The 21,358-nt window shown below is 42.3% G+C and overlaps 1 protein-coding gene across 1 annotated transcript; it reads right to left on the reverse strand.

Annotated features, from left to right (window-relative positions):
• Positions 1-825: 825 nt before the first annotated feature.
• LOC108788399 (dihydrofolate reductase-like) lies at positions 826-17,095 on the reverse strand. The gene is made up of 7 exons (XM_018558161.1): positions 16,983-17,095; positions 9,009-9,123; positions 7,491-7,540; positions 7,282-7,387; positions 6,207-6,333; positions 4,758-4,873; positions 826-1,016 (listed from the first exon to the last, which is right to left on the reverse strand). Exons 2-7 carry the CDS (start codon positions 9,113-9,115, stop codon positions 923-925), a joined length of 600 nt encoding a protein of 199 aa, XP_018413663.1. The 5' UTR covers positions 9,116-9,123; positions 16,983-17,095; the 3' UTR covers positions 826-922.
• Between the last annotated feature and the right edge of the window lie 4,263 nt (positions 17,096-21,358).

The raw sequence follows: 21,358 nt of genomic DNA on the forward strand, positions 1-21,358 counted from the left end.
AAATCTATTTTTTTCTATTCTGACATCGCTCCGTGTCAGAATAAAAAAAAAAAAAAGACACAGCGGTGCTTCTCTCCTTGGCGGCCGGGAGGCTCCCAGAGCGCCCGGGAGAGTTTTGTTTTTTTCGTTGTTTTTTTTTTTACAGCAGCAGAGCCGCCGGACAGTAGGAAACTATTGGGCGGAGCTAGCTGTCACTGCTAGCTCCGCACAATCGTTTGCTATTTACTTTTTTCACTGTTTTTCTGTTCTGCTCGGTACCTCTGAGGGAGGCATTCGGCTATTCACTCACTGCTGTTCGGGATCTTTAAGAATAGCCCGAACAGCAGTGAGTAGCCCGCCGGAGGTTCGGCTGCGCCGATCCAGATGTTGGATCAGCTGAGTCGAACTCCTTCTGCACTTCGGGTCGGCCGAACATGCTGAGCATGTTTGGCCGACCCGAAGCAAGCCGATGTATGGCTGATTTCAGCCGATGTACGGCTGAAATTAGCCGTACCAGCCTGAAGTGAAGAGACGAAAACAGTGTTCGGCTCACTTCACTTCAGATCGGTCATTCACTCGGCTGCCCTCGGCAGCTTCGTGAATAGACCCCTTAGTGTTTGAATTGAGAAAGCTAGTCAGATGACCAGCAAAACATCTTCAAGAAAAATACAGCAAGTCCAGTTGCTTTGATTTATTTATTTTTTTTAGATACACCATAACCTGGATGAATGAGAACATTCACAGACAACAGGTATATTTTTATTCTTCAAGAAAATGTACTAATGCAGCCATCACATTTAAGGACTGGCAGCTGCAATACATTACATATTTTTGTTCTCAGGTTTAAATATCTTTTTATTCAAGGCACTTTTGGATGATTTGCACAGTCTGATAAGTTCCACTACAACATATCACATTCTCTTTTAGCGTATTCTACGCAGGATTATTGGTCTTGTTTTGGTTGATCTCTTTCATAAACTTGAAAGACGTAACTGACTCCTTTTTCTTCCTGAATCCCAGATGGAACACCTGGGAAGCTAATGGTTAAAAAGAGAGAGAGGAATAAACATTATCAACATGTTTTATGAATTAGGAGAATATGAACTATAAATCTGAATTTTTTTGATGGGGTCGGGTCCTGCCAAAAGTGATATTTAACATATAGGTTGGATGTGGCCAGTAGAGTCACCTGATGGCTCAAGCTGCAAGATCTTCCTACTATCATTCTAGCTCCATTCCCACCCAATTTGTAGTCTTGATTATGGCCACTAGATGGAGCAGAGTAAATAAATACTTGTTTCCTCTACTGCTTGGCTCCATCTAGTGGCCATAATGCAGTATTACATCACAATACATTCAACCTGAAAAGAAAATATATAAGTGGTGCTCATAGTGTTCTGTGATGAAACTTGGGGATAATTGTGGCATGGCTTGATAGTAACTGGCCTGTAGGTGATCACATTATAGTAATAATGGTTCTCTTAATAGTGGCAACTTGATAACACAGGGGTAGGCAACCTTGGCTCTACAGCTCTTGTAGAGCTACAAATCCCATGAGGCATTGCAAGACTCAAGAATGATAGCACTTGTAGTTTCATCACAGCTGGAATGCCAAGGTTTCCTACCCTGTGATAATATGTTTTCAACAAAATGGCAATCCTGACAAAACATGGGCTACAAATGGGCAATCATTACAACATGCATACAGAAAACAAGCAAATGTGACAATATGTAGGCAACAAACTGGCAATGGTGACAATATATGGGCAACAGCAGCTGTAGAGGAGGTAAGAATTGCAGCAAAAGTGTCTTTATTTTTTTTTTTTACATATGCTGAGCTACGGACTGCTTATTTAAATTTGACATCAAAAGTGAAGTGGGGCTAGAAACATGTACTCACTAGGAATATACTATACTTTCCCTTAACATTTCGATGTATTAAAACCCATTTCTTTCAATGAAAATCACTTCTGTAACTGGATTCGAATCTCCATAACAATAACCTAATAATTCTTTAGTATGTCGGCTAACTGAAATTGCTATGGAGAACGAATAGCAACTACTCCATTTGTACCTGTAGCAGGTCCTCAGTCCTGCTGGTCAGCATATTGAAACAAGATTTTCCATCTGGTATATAACTGATAGTTGTGTAATTAACTTTATGGACTTTGTGGAAGATTGGGCAATCAAAAGGAACCTCACATATACAGTAGCAATGCAATTCAATAGAAATACAAAATTACAGGAGACCTAAACTAAAGGCATTAGGAAGAGTGCAGGGTAGGGGTATTGAAGGTCAGAAAAAAAAATTTGGCTAGGTGTCGGCTGTGGTACGTACATTGTGCAGTGTTCTTGTTCCAGCATTTTAGATCACATGGTCTGCAACAACATTTTGGGTTGCAACGTCAGCAGTCTTTACTCGCTTTAAGGACTCCGCTGACATTGACCCTAGTGCACCACTGTCCATCATCCAACAGCAGAGTGGCATGTGGCTGGTTATTACATCTAATGGGCCGACTTAGGAATACCCTTACCCACCCTTCCTAATGCTTCCACTAGGGTTTAGTGTTAGAGGGAAGCTGTTGACTTTTTTTTTTTGTAGGTTTGTACCTCAACCTACAGTGAACCTGTGCTTTTCATATATATATATATATAAGAGATTTCTGATTCCTAGAAATCTGTTAGAGTTTCAGCCTTCAATTTATTACAAATCTCTATATGCCAGAAAAATGCATTACGCTCTTCATTATGGAAATCTCTAAAATGCTTAGGTACACTGTGGGTTCTGTAACCTTTTCCGATTTTATTTACATGTTCTATTTTTTTTATATAACTTTTTTACTCCATACTGTAGTCCACATGGGCACTCTAATACAAAGGTTGCAATATAGTGGGTATAGGGACCTGTACAAACTTTTATTTGGGGTTTTGCTTTTGGGGTAATAAGTATTGATGTTTGAACATAGATATACAGGTGAAACTCGAATAATTAGAATATCGTGCAAAGTTCATTTATTTCACTAATGCAACTTAAAAAGGTGAAACTAATATATGAGATAGACTCATTACATGCAAAGCAAGATAGTTCAAGCTGTGATTTGTCATAATTGTGATGATTATGGCTTACAGCTCATGAAAACCCCAAGAACCCCAAATCCACAACCTCAAAAAAGTAGATTATTACATGCAATCAATAAAACAAGGATTGTACATAGAACAATATCGGACCTCTGAAAAGTACAAGCATGCATATGTACTCAGTACTTGGTTTGGGCCCCTTTTGCAGCACTTACTGCAATTACTTTTGCACGATATTCTAATTATTCGAGTTTCACCTGTAGAACATTTCAATGATTATTCATTTTGTGAGGTGCAACGCAGAGACCATAATTTTTGCAAGTATAAGTAATGGGATGCACCTCGATTTAGCTATATATTCAAATTTACAAGTTGGTAGGTAGCTTTGGGTCACGTTTAAGCTTTTTAAGATTTCATAATAATCTAGCCTATCTGCTGCGTCAACCAGCCTTGTGGCACTCTGCTGCTGGAGGACGGGCAGAGGTGGTTCCCTGGGGGTTAATGTCAGCAGAGTCCCAAAAAATTAGAGCTGCTGCAGGCTGTGTAGCTGAATGAAATTACCTGGAATTGGAACACTCTGGCCAGCTGTGATATGTGTATGCCAAACGTTTATTCTGACTTCAATACCCCTACCCTCCACCCTTCCTAATGCCTTTAATTTAGTTTAGGTTCCATTGAATTATATTGATACTGTATATGTGAAGTCCCTTTTGATCTTCAAGTCTCCCGCTGAGCCCACAGAGTTGATGAAACAACTATCACAGTTATGCATTAGAAGGCAAATCCTGTTTCATTATGCCTACCAGCAAGACTCAGGACCTGCTACAGATACAAATGGAGTAATTACAACTCGTTCTCCATAGCAATTTTGCAGCTAGCCGACATACTAAAATAATTAGTAGGTTATTGTTATAGGAATGAAAATTCAGTGACTGAAGTGGTTTTGATTGAAACGACAGGGTTTCTAATACATACAAATGTTAAAGGGAAAGTAAAGTATATTCCTAGTGCATATATATTTTGAGTTATGATAAAGGCCCACTCCACCTTTAAAATGAATGCTGAACTTCAGGGACAACAACCTGCCCTATCTGTTCTGGTATCCCCTGTTACTGAGACAAAAAGTAAACTGTGACATTTTGGACTTCTCGCTTTCCATCCCAGTGGATACCGGAGCAGATGGTGAAGGAAATCCAAAATGTTACTGTTGTCACCAGAACAGGAGTAGAGGGATAATCTTCCAATATGGACACCCGTTCCAGTGACTAATGGCCTAATTTTTGGAGATTTCCTCTCACTTCCTGTCAAAGGTTTCCTTTAAAGAAGGCATCTGTTGCCTCCTTTCGCCACTGAACGTAAGAATAATAGTTGTTAAAGTTGAACTCCAAGAAAACAGAAAATGACTTTGTAAGTCTGTCCATTTAGTCCTGAGACTTATACAGCATAGTTGTCTCCTGAGGGTAGGAGAGCTACACACTGCAGCATAACTGACTGGCTCCTTGTGCTGCTTCTTCCTCTCTAAATCTGATCTCTGCTGCACAGGGGATTGCAAGAGGATGATAGCAAGTCAAATTCAGGCATCTAACCTGCTTTCATTTTGAAAAGTACATTTACTATTGTATTAATGAATATGGAGCTGCTTTTTATCTACCTGGAGTTCACCCTTAACAGACACAATACCAGATTTCAGAATAACTTACTTTTCTTTTAACTTGAAGACATCTTTGTCAAACTCTGGGAAGAAGGTGTCACTTTCAAAGTCTGCCATGATCTCAGTGAAATAAATGTGGGTACACAAAGGGTGCCTCATCATATTCTGCAAAGAGAAATCACTGTTCGGTATAGCAAGAATATTTATCCAATGAGTAAGTCTGATATACTATGGTTGAATTACCAAATGTATAAATTAAATTAGTACACAGTAACACAAAAATACACCGCTGCAGGTCTTTTTTTTCTGCAGGCCTAGTATGTGAGACAGGGACCTTAAATTGTAAACCTTAAATTGTAAACTCCTTGAGGACAGGGACTCAGTACAGTAGGTAAAGCTCTGCATAAATGGTCAGTGCTAAATAAATGCTTGTAAAATACATTTCCTGTCTATTTCACAGGTCTCTGCTTGAACAGGAGAAGAGGAGAAACCTCTCCCACCAGGTCACGGACAGAAATAACAGTTCTTGAAGTACAGTGGCGAAGGGTTCAAACCTTTGTCAGTGTTATGGCAGTCAAAATTATACAAAACGACACTGATCACATATAAGATACCACTTTCCAATCAGGGCACATTCACACTACCACGTTAAAGTAAAATACGTGCATTATTGTAATGTGCAGTGGCGCACCATACAGGTGCATAGTGCATTGCGGTGAAAAAATATGCAGAAGGACCAATTTTTTTGTTATCTTATAGCCCTGACTCAGCATGCAAAAGGCACGAAAACACTCTGGTGCATACGAGCCCTTAGAGATGGCCTGAAGTACAGTAATGCCTTGGTTTACAAGTAACTTGGTTTGAGAGTGTTTTGCAAGACAAGCAAACATTTCTGAAAAATGTTGCCTTGATATACAAGCAATGTCTTGCAATAAGAGCAACATTTTGTAGAAAACCACCACCGAATAAAGCTGTAGCAGTGCGAGCGATGAGTTTGTTTAACGACAATGCAATGTCACATTGGATAGATTCCTTGTTAAGGTTTCACGAAATGAAAAAGATTCCATTGAGTCAAGAGATAGCAGTGATTCCGTTAGCGATAGTGAAAGTCGTCCTACACAATTATCCTCCTCTCTCTTTTCCCCCTCACACCGGCCACGAAGGTAACCGGTAATTGGTTTATTTTTCTTTATATTTTGTACAGTATTATATTACAGTACAGTATTGTAATCATTTTTATATGAATATTTTGGGGTTGTGGAACGAATCATCTGAATTTCCATTATTTCCTATGGGGAAATTCGCTTTGATATACAAGCGCTTTGGATTACAAGCATGCTTCCGGAACGAATTATGCTCGTAAACCAAGGTATTACTGTATTACAGAGCTACAAAGTGTCTTGATGAGAAGTGTAGTTATGTTACAGACAATGCCAGTTGGCCATCTTGTTAGAATACAGCTCCCCCTAGTGGTCATCCCCCTGTGTACAACACTTACCTGGTAGCACTCTACACCTCCTAACACCCATATTGACTCAATCTCTTCAGACAGAGGAGACTTTGACACCAGTTCCACCACTTCATCTTCATCACGGCAGATGTAATGAGCATGCTTTGGCAAGTCACTAGACATAAAAAGTGATATTTGATAAAGTGTAAAGATAATAATAATTTAATATACAAGTTTCTATGACGTGCCACTACATGCGTCACAGCTGTCCATTTACAAGGAAATATCCGCTGATCCTGCCAGTTGTAATTGTGTGATTCTGACCATGTCAAAACGCAGAAGCAGATCACTGCTGGCTTGGTCAGTTTTCGTGCCTGATTGAAGCTACAGGACGCTGTACTCCGTGAGCTGTGCTGCTACAACCCCCAGCTCAGTCCTGAACCCTTCTAGAACGCAGCATACACAGACAGGGAACATACTTTCCTGCTGAGTGTGACGTCATTAGGCAGCCCACCCTCTGGCAAAGCTATGCCCCGTGCACTCAGAAGAGGCACTCATATGACGGGATGTGGTGTTGTGATTGACCTTGTATGGCCACATGGCTATATTTGGTCAGTACAAGCATCCCGCCCCTTTGTTTATGTGCAGCTGTGGAGGCAAGGAATGCCCCAGCCCATAGCTGATTGGGTGGGTGGCCCTATGTCCCTTCCAGGTCCAGTGGAGCTCAGGTTTGGACGGAGTTCAGTTCAGCTCATCCCTAGACATGAGCTCATCAGTCCACTTCTTTTCCACTAACCAGACACAGACTGGGGAAGGGACGAGACCTGTAATTGCTACTGAATTACAGTAAAGAAACAAATCTGCATCCTGCTCTACCAGGCAGAACTGGGCTGGGTAGCAGAGCTGTGTAAATCTCAGGGTTGGATGAACAGAAATACAAATCCTTTGGCAGGTAAAGCCGCCCACGTATATGTATTTCAATTGTTTGCTTGGTGTTTGAGATTGTGTGACCTCTGTCATTATCCTTTCCTACCTTTTCCTCTCTGCTTCTTTCATTCTAATATTCTCTCTCTATTTTTTTTTAATACAGTCTCTCTCCCGATGGTCACAGAAGCCCCCTTACCTCAGTTTCCTGGTCAGGAGGACTATGACAGTGTTTGCCAGAGGTAACAAGTTCTCATCAAAGGTCTCAAAGGACTTTCGGCCCCAGACAATCAGATTTTTCTTTCCTATAGACAAACACACAGTCAGAGGATTAATACAGAAAAGTACCCGAGCTGGAAGAGGAAGGCTGGCAGTTCTAGGAGAAGTAGAATATATTCTGTGACTTACCTGGCTGTTCTACTCTGGTTATTGTGTTTAACATATACTGATATTCATTCCTGAAAAAAACAAATCTTTAGTTAGAGATCTTCAGAATTTTAAAGAATCAGTACAATTCCAAACAACATACATTTATTCATGTTGCCTCCCCTTTCTTTACCTAAATTAGCCCACCCTTCCCCACCCCAGATGCATCCTTCCCTCCATCCCATGGTCACAGACCAGCACAATGTATTCAGCCTTCGGGTACTAAATTCTTCTTCAGTCTGGCCATGCCTGCACAGTGGAATTTTTTTTTAGGACTCCTAGAAGTCTATTAGGATAATCTGCTGGCATTGCTGATTCTCATATTTTTATTAAGTTTCCCCATGGGTCCCAGTGGATTCAGGGGTGCTGGGCAATTGCCCATTCTGTCCTGTTATAATCTACCAATAGACACTCTCATCTGCTTACAAAATTGTGCATCTCCACCTTGAGTATGTTTGCAGTGATATTATATATACTATGGAGGCTTTTACTAATATAATTTATTCTTTACGTAAGTATACAGTATATTAAAGCACATGCACATTGATCCCCATGGTTGCGTCTCTCTGGTTTGTAAAGCATGTGATCACATTCCCTCCCCTTCCCCAGCATAGCACAAGTTGCTATGTCTTGGTCTATGAACATTAACTGTTACTGAAACAGTACAGAATTGGACGTCAAATTTGAAATGCCATTCCAAACTAGTCTTAAAAAGGAGAACTATGGGGTTAGGGCTTTTCCCCATAGTTCTCCTTAGGGTAACGGGAGGACACAAACTAGCGTCCTCCCGTCACCCTATGCTCAGTATACCGCGAGCTACAGCTCACGGTATACTGAGACGCCGCAGCTGAAGGGGATCCCGACAATTATGTCTGGATCCGCCCAGCTACGTGAGTGACAGCTGGCTCTGCCTATCTGTACCCGCCCTCTCCCCCGTCCGTTCCACCAGTCAGCGCTGGCGGATCGGAGCGGGGAATCCAGCCCCTCCCCTGTCACGGCAGAGAGCAACGCCGGTATGTGTTCGCTCACCTCTCGATCTACTAAGCCGACCTGTGACAGTCTCATTGTCACAAGTCGGCTAGAACTATGAGGTGAGTGAAAAGCACTCACCTCATAGTTCTCCTTTAAAGGCAAAATAATAAATGCACACATAGGCATATGTAAATACACATATCTCTGTGTGGAAGCATAGGTATCTCTGCAGAGATCCAACACACCCCTACAGAGTCAGACTTGTATCTCTGCAATCAGCAACGTTCATTCTTACTGCTGATTGGAGAGCTCTGGCTCTGACAGAATGTTGGCACTATACAGAGAGAACACTGCTTCCACACAGAGAGCAAGAGTAGACAGGCTTGAGGGAGCACCGTGACAGCTGGCCGGCTCAGAGGATCAGGCGAGTATAACTTTGCTATTTTAGCACCTAGACAAAAAACAGCATTTAACCCTTGCAAATGTAAGAAGACTCGCTGGGTGACATGTTGTTGGGATGATACTTACGGGAGATTCCAGGGTAAGTTCCCCTTGAGACCAATTCCCATATTATTACAGGCAGCTGCAATCAATTTGATTGGTTTGGATGTGATGGGTACATCTGATTTGGACATGGCAGATGCTGAAAAAAGAAAAAGGAATTTACTAAATCTGATCTCCATGTGGATATGAAAACAGAGAAAACACTCACATACTGTACATACAGTTTATTCATTGGTCTTCATCTTTAAAGTATATGTAAACCATACCAATGACGTTCTGTTATTTAATCCTTTTTGGTCTGGTAAATATGATATCTGTTTGATAAGTGCAAAAAAGTTGATCATATCAGAGATTCAGAGTTGTCCTATGCACACGTCCTGAGTTATGTCAAGAGGTCTAATTAACCCTCCTAGCACTCATCTTGGACTACAGAAGAATATGTGGTGGAGAATAGGGTAGGGGACGACTGAGCAAAAGAGAATCAGGCAGGGCTGACACCACTCCATTAAAAAAAACTGCTGTGTGTTGTCGGCCCACCTTGCATTTCTGGGAAATAAACAGATATTTTTCTGTACTTTAGAGAGATCAATATGGGCAAATTGCATGTATTGCAGAGATGTGCTGCATATGTATTTTTTTTTTGCACTGATTTACACTTTAAATCCTATTAAAAGTACAGTAACCTTGAGAGAATCTATGCTACAGGAGTGTTGTTTTTAAAATACAGGCATATTCATTATAGAGTGGCATGAAATCACATCTCAGATGTATATAATAACTGCAATAGCCTGACTAGAGGAATAGAGCTTCCAGAAGGAATGGATTCTTGTATACTTTACCAAATAAATGGGTAGTAGACTGTGGCTGTGTGGTTAATCAATTGCTCCAAGACAACATAATGCAAACTGCAATACATAATATGACCACTAGATGGCAGTGCTTCACCTCACAAGTAGGACTGAGATGAGAGCACTTGTACAAGGTTATATGCCTGTGTCATGACTTCTCTTCCTAGGCTCAGTGGCTTGCTGTATGCTGCAAAAGCTCCTCCACATTGGTTATGCACAGCGTAGGAGAGATATGTAAAAGCTCAACTCGTATCTTTCCAGTGATCTTCACTCGCTTTAACTGGACCTTTGGAATATATAACTTAAGCTCACCACACACAAGTTACAATGTGATTGTATATTCTCCTTTAGATCTACCAGCAACTATGTAATGCAAGAGCCTACCTGATTGGATACAAATTATTTGGATAGACTAGGTAGGTCCCAATATTACATAGTTTTGGTAAACCTGAACATTGTACGTCAGATTGTAACCTGTATGGTGATCCATGTCCCAGATAGCAAGCAATTGAGCTGCAAGCTTGAAAATTACTTCCTAAACTATTGCAGACTTGCCAAGCTTCACAATGTTGTTGCATAATTACAGCAAGTCTGCATTGCAAGTCTCCAGATCAACGTGCTTTGCAAAGGAGCTGTATACTTGCAGAGTTCCTGCTAAGACCTACAAGACTCTTGCTGTAGACTTGCCAAGCAAATTTGCTACAAATTAAAAGATTGTCAACTAGAACTTGTGCTGCAAGTCTACAACTTGCCAGGAATGTGTGCAACAACTTGCCAGAATGGGTGCAACAACTTGCCAGGAATGTGTGCAACAACTTGCCAGGAATGTGTGCAACAAGTTAACAAGAATTACAATTTAACCCTGCCACAAGTTTGTGGCAAGTTATCCTTGCTATCTGGGGTTACTGCCTGGGAGAAAAGGGGTGATCATATCTCCTTTTAGGTTGGGATTGACCTATTATAGAGCCTGACAGCTCTCCTTTTCTTAATTCTATACAGCTCTGCTGCTGACATCACACCCTTCCTGCATATGATGGATGAGCCATGACACTGATGTGACTGGGAATAGAATAATTGTGTTGCACAAAAACTCCACTTCCAGTGTATACAAAGTGAGTGTCCACAAATACCTGTATGGACTGGCAAATGGAGAAATAAATGAATGTAAAAAAAATAAAAAATATAGCCATGTATTCTTTTGCATCCTCTTCTCCGCTCTCATTTGTCTTATCTCACTTTGTCTTATCTAACTAAATTCCATTCCCATGCTAGGATATGCCTCCTATTTTGCTATAAACTACACTCCTTTTTTTCATTAAAAGGAGAACTATGGGGTTAAGGCTTTTCCCCATAGTTCTCCTTAGGGTAACGGGAGGACACAAACTAGCGTCCTCCCGTCACCCTAGGCTCAGTATACAGGGAGCTGTAGCTCGCGGTATACTGCGGCGTCTCAGTATACCGCGAGCTACAGCTCCCTGTATACTGAGCCTAGGGTGACGGGAGGACGCTAGTTTGTGTCCTCCCGTTACCCTAAGGAGAACTATGGGGTTAAGGCTTTTCCCCATAGTTCTCCTTTAAAGCCAATAATCTGTTGTGTATGACATTTCCCGATGAATACATACGCATGGAGAACACTTTCCTCTCAGAAAGCAAAAAAGGTTCTCGTTTAAAGGAGAACTAGGAGGTGAGTGCTTTTCACTCATCTCATAGTTCTAGCCGACCTGTGACAGTCTCATTGTCACAGGTCGGCTAGAACTATGAGGTGAGTGAAAAGCACTCACCTCATAGTTCTCCTTTAAACGAGAACCTTTTTTGCTTTCTGAGAGGAAAGTGTTCTCCATGCGTATGTATTCATCGGGAAATGTCATACACAACAGATTATTGGCTTTAAAGGAGAACTATGAGGTTAGTGCTTTTCACTCATCTCATAGTTCTAGCCGACCTGTGACAATGAGACTGTCACAGGTCGGCTCAGTAGATCGGGAGGTGAGCGAACACATACCAGCGTTCGCTCACCTCTCGATCCTGTCACGGCTCTCTGCCGTGACAGGGGAGGGGCTGGATTCCCCCCTCCCCGCACCGCCAGCGCTGACTGGCGGAACGGACAGGGAGGGGGCGGGTACAGCTGGCTCTGCCTCTAGATAGGCAGAGCCAGCTGTCACTCACACAGCTGGGCGGATCCAGACATAATTGTCGGGATCCGCTTCAGCTGCGGCGTCTCAGTATACCGCGAGCTGTATACTGAGATTACAAGGGAGCTGCTGACTGCAGCAGAAAGTTTCTTTCATATCTGAGGAGGAAATAGTTAATATGCTGGCAGAGGCACATTCTCTCAGGTTGCACAATTATGCCCTTCCCTTTGTTTTAGTCTGTAATGAATTATAAGGACATGAGTCCTTATACAACTTCATGGAGATAAATTCTCTACTCCCTTAAATGACCTCCCTAAAGCTCTAGCTTCATAGATCAATTTGTACTTGGGAATCATGTCCTCCACTAGTTTTACAAAGACATGGGCCGAAGGAGGATGGGGTTGCTTTGAATGCAGTAATATGGCCTTATGGCCATAGAAACATAGGCACTGAAGTGAACACATTGCAGAACGATCAATAAAAGTGCCACAATACCCAATAAACAGGACAGATGGGATAAAGGGAAACCTAACATCTAGTTTAGTTTGTACTTGTAGCATATTGTGAACCAGAGTCTTTTTAATTGAGAATCTTCTGGCCCTTCAAAAAAAAGAGTCTCTTGCAAACAAAATGATGTGAGGCTGATAAGTCTGAGAAGTTTAAACATGTGAGTATACTTAAATTCCATGAACTTATCGTAACAGTAGGCATAATAAGAACAATTAGAGACACTAACCAAAAACATGTGAGGAGTCCCAGGCTGCCATGTTATGCCAACCAAGACAGGGTGGGTCTGATTAGGTAACACACACAACCAGGCACACGAGGCACAAGAAATACATGTAGCAAATAGAACAGGGAACATCAAAATAGCAAATATAACATTGTGTAACAGCCTATGTCCAACTCAACCCCAACGAGAGCGGGCCTAAACCCATAACTAACCAAAAAAAAAACGGGAGTAGTGACCAAACTGGAAACAGTTAAATACACACAAGGTTCCACTAGCACATTTCCCAGGAAAATGGTGGAGTTTGCAGGGGGAAAGGCATTAAATTAACAAAGGCATGAAAACATATGGATCATGATAGAGTAATCCGGGAAGAGGGAGACCATAGCGTTGTTACTTTTCAAGGAAGCCACACAGCCCCGTCAAGGCAACTATTTAAAGTGTGGTGCTAACTCTATTTATATGAGTCTCCAAGTGGGAGCATATTAATGCAGTCAATAAATTAAATGCAGGAGGTAGCCTACTCCTCCTCACAAGGTGCAGGGACGCACTGGAGGCCCAGCAACCACAGAAGCATGCTGGGATCCCCAATGCGTCCCCACATCCAAGATAGTCAAACTAGAAAAAGACTATCTTGGATGTGGGAACGCATTGGGGATCCTAGCATGCAGAGGTAATTAAAAGGAAAAGCACCTGGACGAATTGCGGTAATCGAGCGCACGTATTTTCGTCTGTGCATGTGCAGTGTAGATCGTACAAATTTTGATGTACAGAAACGCAACCAACCTTGCCAAAATCGCACGATCGACCAAAGTTTTCTAACCTGCTGGTTAGTCAAAAGTCGATTGATTGTACAGTATTTGCGGTTGTACACTGTCCATCAACCTTACGAATATCGGACGAAAATGCGATCGCATATGAAAATCGGACGATATTTGTAAAGGTGTATGGGCACCTTAAGGAAGTGAGGGCGCTTTTTACAACACAGTGCCTCTTACCCGTCTGACACCCACTCTTTCTACTTTGAAATTGAGAGTTGAAATTTCCACAAAATGTTGCCAAAAGTGGAGACATTTTAGGGAAATTTTATCTTCGTGGCAAAATGCCTTAAAGTCAACGGGGAAGGTGAATGGTCATTTTAAAAGGGCCTTTAAAGGGCTCCTGGGAAGCGAAGATGTAGAAATCAATTTTTCATAAACTTAATTAACCTCTTGCCGTCCGCCCGTTAAGAAAAAACGGACGGACGGCTGACTTCTATCTGCGGGTTGCCGTCGCCAGACGGCATTTTACACTACAACATAATTCATACTGCATGATGACAGGGAACAAATACAGCAATCTCATTATCTCAGCTCAGAATGGGACCTGTGTTCTACTCTATGGAAGGATCTTGCGTGTATAATGTACATTTATGTAATTAGCAATTGCATCATCAACGCATGTCAACACTGGGTGTGAAGGGAATTGGTTGTTAGAAAGGTAAGTAATGTTATGTAACTAAGAAGCAGCTGCTTTATAAAAGGACACTGCCACTGAAATAATATTAATCAACAGATTTCAGATCAATCTGATAAGGTTATTCCCTCCAAAGACCGGTCTTTCAGGTTTAGTAAATGCTGGCTGGTTTACCTGTGCCAGCAATAATAGAACAGCTACATGGGTGCTATTTAGTTGGCTCCATCAAAGAGACCAAAATCATCCATAATATATAGTGGAAAAAGATCACTGCAAAAGAAATATGCTTAAAGTGCATGTCTGGGAAGAAGAACAAAAAAAACCATATGCAGTGATATCTGTGATACATGGATATTTCCCCATGTTTTATTTCTTTAAAACACTGCAAGTACAGAACACTACTTGTTGACCTGCCAGAAATCCAGTGAGCGCCTAACTTCCTGCAAACTCAGCCTCTGTTGCACTGGATTCATGGGTTATGGGTCATAGTTCTCCTTTAAGTAGTGTTATCAGCCTTGCCCAGCTCATTTTGTAGATTACAAAATATCTCCCTCTTATGGAGTGACAACTCTAAATCCTCCATAGATACGGTACAGTAGTTGAGCGTTGTCACCTTACGACAGGAAATGTTTTACTGGCAGGCTCACCTTGTGAAAATAAAGGGAAAAAGCCTGAACCAAAATGAATGAAGACCCAACAGCTAAGGACTGGTACATTTTGGCTATGCATTATAGTTTAGATACACTTTGTCAGTATATTTGGAGCCTGAGGAGCTAGCTACTAGCTTTCTTAATATCTTGGATATTTCAGCAGCAAGACACCCACATTTATTTATTTTTATCAAAAAGAACAACTGTTTTGACTTCCCCAGCAAATAAGATTGCTCCTTTCATTTTTTAATTAGGGGAGTCTCATTAGTTGCCCCAGACTGCAAGACCTGTTCTTGTCCAATGCCCCTTTCACACGGTTGGCATCCATTCCGATCAGCAGGGAATCAGTTCACAGATCCCCTGCTGATTGGAGTGGAGCAGAACTGAGTCTTGCAATGGAGGGAAACAAAACTGAACTGTTAGGTCTATGGGGAGTTGAATGCAAGTGGACATATGTCCGTTTACATCCGATTACCTCCGGTCTGTCATATTCAGGTCCACCAAAAGAGAACTCGGGACCTAGACAAACTTGTCAGTGATTGGATGTAAACGGGCAGAGGTCTGCTTACATCTAACTCTCCATAGATTACCTTGAGCTTCCAATCATGTCCTCCTGTGTGAAGGGGCCTGGGAAACCATGATAAATAGGATTCAATAATGATTATCATCATTTGCAGGATTACAGTAAGCAAGCACATAAAGCAATAATGTTTGGTGGTGCATCTTAAAATGAACCTGTAATCCATTTTGCAAGTTGAAAAGTAAAAACTGAAACCAGAAGATGCCCCCTATTTATTACCTTTACAAGTCTAAAAAGCCTCCTTTGTGCTCTTCGCCGACTTACCTGACTACCATCCAGCTGCCCAGTGTGAATGCACTTACAGGCCACTAAGGCATTCTCATTGGACAGTGCAGTGGCATTTGGCAGAGCTAATCCATGAAGTCAGGCAGTTGAGCCCTAGGAACAAAGTGAACCTTAATCAGAGAGGAGCACAGGCGTGGCATTTTCTGGCCTTTACAGATAATAGCACACATCTTTTGTTGTCTGTTCTGAAAGCACATTTCCGGCCAACCAAAAACCTACCCAACTGTCCCCGCACTGCAAGGGTTACGTTTTCATTATGCCTAGGGGAGGAAAAAGCTGTTTTGTTTACCTGATCTCTGCTTCCACCGTCTCCCCCTGGGTTGCTAGACTGGTTCCCACAGCCTCTTCGCCCTTGGGGTTCTGGCAGTCTAAGAAACACCAAAGTCATCACATCTAATGCAGGCTCCATAGACTAGCATTAGCCATGAGGACGCCAAGGAACAATCCACAGCTGGAGCATAGGGGAAATAAGTGAGAACTGACTGCCGTGGGGGCGGGGGATCAGGTAAGTAAGAGTGTTTTATTCTGGTCCCCTAGACATAGGCAAGCATTTAAACCCTTGTTGTGTGGGGCAGTCCAGCTGCAAGGGTAGTTTTTTGGTTTGCCCTGAGATGGGCTTTAGGCACGATTTTCATCCTTTGAAAGGCCATGGCAGACATGAAATTCACCCAGAAATGGGACCACTTCTGCCCTAGCGTGAGAAGCAGAGAGGGAGATCTCACTGTTCAAGGGACTGAATCCATAGGAAAAGGTTAGTGGTCTGTTAGAGATCCTGTCGCTGGCGAGCTGTTCCCAGCAGCAGGCTGACTCACCTGATATGGTCCTATTGAGAAAAGAGTTTCACTTTAACTACAATCATGTAAAACCTTATTTAGTAAGAGAGTAAGGTTTACCATACGTTACTATCTGACCAGACAATCTTTGTGTAATTCATTTTAGGTTTACCAAAACTATGTAATATGTAGACCTACCTAATCTATCCAATGCATTTACCTCCAATTAGTCAGGCCCTTGTACTACATAGTTGTTGGTAGTTTTAAAAGGAGATTGTGCAATCATTGCGTGGTGCTCATTCAGTAAAGCAAAGAACCACGTATAAATGCAGAAACCCATAACAAACCAATCAGGTTCCACTTTACCTAACTTGGCACAATCAAATATGAATTCTGATTGGCTGCTTCCCATTGCTGTGCTCTTTGCTTTACCAAATTGCATAACAGCCACTGAATTACACAACGCTGAATGTTGAAACATCTGCATCCTGGAAATCAAATGAAAGCAAAGACACATTTCTGTATGAACAGAGAAAGCTGCGTACCTGCAAGGAGAGGCTGTAGCTGCTTTTCTGGGAGAATATTCAGAGCAGATGATGCTTCTGGTATACACGGTTTTGTGCTGCTGCCAGCTGAAAACTCAGAGAGAGAGAGAGCAGATGACGGGAGTCAGGCACACTGAATGAATAAAAAGGGAGAGGGCGGGGCTTACAAATATACAAAAGAGGGGTTTCCAGTTTTCACATTTTCATCCTTACAAGGAGGAAATCAGTGTTCGGTTTCAAAGCTGTCACTTAATGCTAATCCCTAAATTGTAATCAAAACAACACTATCCCCTTAGCAAAGAAATCCCACGTTAGGAGCTGTCAGCTGAACAAGTAACTCAATGAGTGTATAATGTATAAAAAATAGTATTTTTAATTAACATGAAGCAGTACAAATCATAAATCACCTAATACACAACATTTAAAATCTTTAAAAGGCTTCCCTTGAATAGCCCAAGTATTGGATAGGACAGTCGGGGTTAATTAACCACCAAACTAACAGGCAGTCACTGGTATAAGTAGATGTGCTATATGGAAACAGCAGATACAATTGTATCAACACACAGCAGGGTTACTCACTTCATGTGTGGCCACAGAGTGAGAGTCCATCTGAGATTCCGTGTTGGATGTAAATAGGATGTTTTAATGGAGCATATCCATATAATGATTTGCAATCCCAGACGTTGTTTTCATTGTGCTTTTAAAGATCGCATGGTTTCTCTTATTTCTCGCCCGGATTAACATCAACCGAGGAGGGTGGGAATATTTCTCCACATTTGGAATGACCCGAGGGTCTCCCTTGCGAGTGCGGCCGCACGGTAAGGCAGGGATAGATGAAGTTCCAGAGGCAGTGTGCTGGATCAGAAGTCCGGCTGCTATCTGATGGTCAAAGCAAATAAGCTGCACTCTGTCCAGGTTCAGAATCAGTGGACCGTGCTGTTGCTGCTACGGTATGTAGATCAGTTCCGCCCAATTTAGTTGGTGTATTGAAAGTTCGCCACCCAACAAAGCACAGGCAGTGAGTCCAAGGTGTCCAGGGTGTCAAGGGAAGTCAGCAACACGCTGTCCCTAACGCGTTTCCCCCCAGCAAGTGGGGCTTCCTAACGAAATGTAAAGTAAATGATCAGAAGAGAAAACCAAATCAAATCAATATTTGGTGTGACCCTCCCCCCCTTTGCCTTCTTCCAGGTACACTTGCACACAGGTTTTCAAGGAGCTCGCCAGGTAGGTTGTTCCAAACATCTTGGAGAACTATGCACAGATCTTCTGTGGATGTACGCTGCCTCAAATCCTTCCGTCTCTTCATGTAATCCCAGACAGACTTGATGATGTTGAGATCAGGGTTCTGTGGGGGCCAAACCATCACTTCCAGGACTCCTTGTTCTTCTTTACACTGAAGATAGTTCTTATTGACATTGGCTGTATGTTTGGGATCGTGGTCCTGCTGATGGTATGGCACGATGAATAAGGATCTGCTTGTATTTCTCAGCATTGAAGACACCATTGATCTCCAACTCCATTGGTAGAAATGCAGCGCCAGACTTGCAAGGAACCTCCGCCATGCTTTACAGTTGGTGTAGACACTCATCATTGTACCGCTCTCCAGCCCTTCGGCAAACAAACCACCTCCTGCTACAGCCAAATATTTCACATTTTGACTTATCAGTCCAGAGCACCTGCTGCTATTTTTCTGCACCCCAGTTCCTATGTTTTCCTTGTTTCCACATCGATAGATAGATAGATAGATAGATAGATAGATAGATAGATAGATAGATAGATAGATAGATAGATAGATAGATAAATAGATAGATAATAAATGAAAGCCATACACTTGGGTAAAACACACATTTGTAAACTGTCTTGCCTGCTGAAGGATTTCCAGTTCTGTTTGGCCACTTTAGTGTTCTGAGCACTCCTGAGAGAAAGCACAGCTGGGTTGGTTATCTCCACTGCAGCCTGGCCACCAGCTTTCTAACTGTATGATGAGGAGTCAGCAGCACATTAACCTCCCTGGCGGTATCATTATGCAGGATTTTAGCATGCCAAAGCAGACAATTGTTTTTCATGGCAATTTGTTGTTTTATATTGTAGGCCTGTAATTCTAAGGTCTCGTTCACACCTAGGCGTATTGCATATGCGATTCGCGGTAAAACAAAAGTCGCGCGTTTCCGAAGGCTACTTGGCTGTATCCCAATGGAAACGCGCAACAAAACGGCCCAAAGTAGTACCTGTACCTTTTCAGGCGTGGGCCGTTTTGTAGCGCGTTAGGGACGGGCGGAAATACGCCAAGGTGGGAACGAGACCATGGAATACAATGGGATTTATATTTTTGAGCGTTTTGTAGAGCGATCGTCGAGCGTAGAACGCGCTACAAAACGTTCAGGTGTGAACGAGGGCTTATAGTAAATCTTAGGAATAACTCACCTGTCCAAACAAGAGTCCAGTAGACATCCCGGGTATGATAAATTTGAAACATAAAATCATAAATTATAATATAATAAATAATTATAAAAAATTATAATATAATAATTAAAAAAATGGTCCAGTAAATGGGAATTCTGGGGGCGCTGCCTGATCCGTACCACAGTCAATAGATTACAGTAAAAGGGCAGGCAGGGCACTGGACAAAGCTCTAGGGACAACATTGAAGTGAAATAGTTTGATACATAAGTGTAATTATAGCAGATTACATTGTATTGTGTGTAATCCGTGTAAATGTCATGTTTGCACTTTTGAATTTCCCACCGGCTCCGCTCCCCGCTGTAACGCCCGAAAACGAAACTGAAAGCTGAATGCGAGCATCGGCCGGGCGAACACAGCAGAGGACACCGCGGGCTCGCAGGGACAAGGTAAGTGACACTTTTGCGCAATCTCGAGTGTGGCACGGGGTTACCGCTCTTGGTACTGAAAATTAACCCTGAGCCACACTCGGGAATACCGCCAAGGAGGTTAAAGGGATCCTGTTCCCCAGCAGACTCAGGGGGACTATTTCTCAAGGTCAAAGCAATGTTTAGCTGCATGGGCAACAGGAGGAATAAGTATATAGTCTCTTCTTTAAATAAGAACTCTGGGTAAAAAAAAGTTTAACCCTTGCTGGGTTACCAAGGGGTTAAGTGCTTGTTTAAGTGCTGCAAGGGTTAAGTGCTCATTTTGCCTAGGTTCAAAAATAACAAAGTTATATTCAACCGATCTTCTGAGCCAGGTGGGTGTGACAGTTCTCCCTCCTGCCTGTCTCCTCCTCCACTGCAGCAATGGTATGTCCCTCGGCGTACTCACATCCCATACACAGTGTATAGAACGTGATGACTCAGGGACCTTAGACCGCTGCATCGGAGGAGAAGTGAGGCAGAAGGAACTGGTCTAAGAGCAAGCCGGCTCTGAGGATCAGGTGAGTATAACTTTTTATGTTACCTGGGAAACAATTAGCGCTTAACCCTTGCAGTGTGGGATAGCCCTATTGCAAGGGTTAATACGAGTTCTGCTTTAAAGGAGTATGACTTGATTTGGCATGTTTAGAAAAAAGAAACTGTTCAGTACAACTTTGCAATATTATCACATTTTCCCATGATTTGTCTCTTTAGTGCTGCACATGCGGAACAATGCCTGTTGATCTGCCAGAAATCCAGTGATTGTTGGTTATGTGTTTAGATGATGCACTGAGATCTTGAGGAATGCCTAATTAAGCTTTACTTGCTTAGAAGAACATTATATCAGAATACAGCATTATAGCATAGAACAGGAAACACACATATAGACTATAGACCAAAGCATGCATATAGAAAACCAGCATAGACCAGACCTGCACCACAGCCCCATCTAGTGCCCAAAAGATAATACTACATCAGCATAAGCTGTTGTATTTCCAACACTGGCAAAGCTGCATCTGCTGCATTGAAACCCCCTAGCAGTGTTATTGTCCATGTCTGAGTTCTCCTTCCGGAATACAGTCCACCTTCCCCTCTTCTCATCTCCGTAAGAGATAAGGGGGAGGTGTTGTGAAGCCCAGCAGGGAAGAACTCAAACAGGACTGACAACATCGCTTAGGATTTCGACGCAACAGATTTTGCAGGACTGATGTCCTGTCTTAATTTCCCACAAGGACCACTATCTGCATAGATCCACATTTGTATGAACACAAATGTAATATATTGCAGGTTACCAGTCCTTAGGTGCGGTGGCTGCATTTATTTAATGCAGGCTTTTTAGTTTATTCCCACCTGCCAGTAACGCACTTCCTGTCCTAGGGTGATGACGGTCTATCACTGTACTGTATCTATGGAGAAGCAGTGTTGTCATCCTAGGACAAGACTATAGAAAAGCTTCCCCTCTCCTCATCTCCATAACAGCAGGGATCCCAACCTGAAAGAAGCAATTTC

The sequence above is a fragment of the Nanorana parkeri genome, unplaced genomic scaffold, assembly GCF_000935625.1.
Source record: "Nanorana parkeri isolate BGI_ZX_2015 unplaced genomic scaffold, ASM93562v1 scaffold14, whole genome shotgun sequence".
Classification (NCBI taxonomy): Eukaryota; Metazoa; Chordata; class Amphibia; order Anura; family Dicroglossidae; genus Nanorana; species Nanorana parkeri.

Bases quoted from the DNA above. Each gene is read 5' to 3' on its own strand.
- LOC108788399 (XM_018558161.1), bottom strand. From the start codon at position 9,115: ATGTCCAAATCAGATGTACCCATCACATCCAAACCAATCAAATTGATT. The intron at 7,541-9,008 runs GTAAGTATCATC...TGTTTTTTTCAG, and splicing joins AACTTACCCTGGAATCTCCC to GAATGAATATCAGTATATGT. The intron at 7,388-7,490 runs GTAAGTCACAGA...GTTTGTCTATAG, and splicing joins AACCAGAGTAGAACAGCCAG to GAAAGAAAAATCTGATTGTC.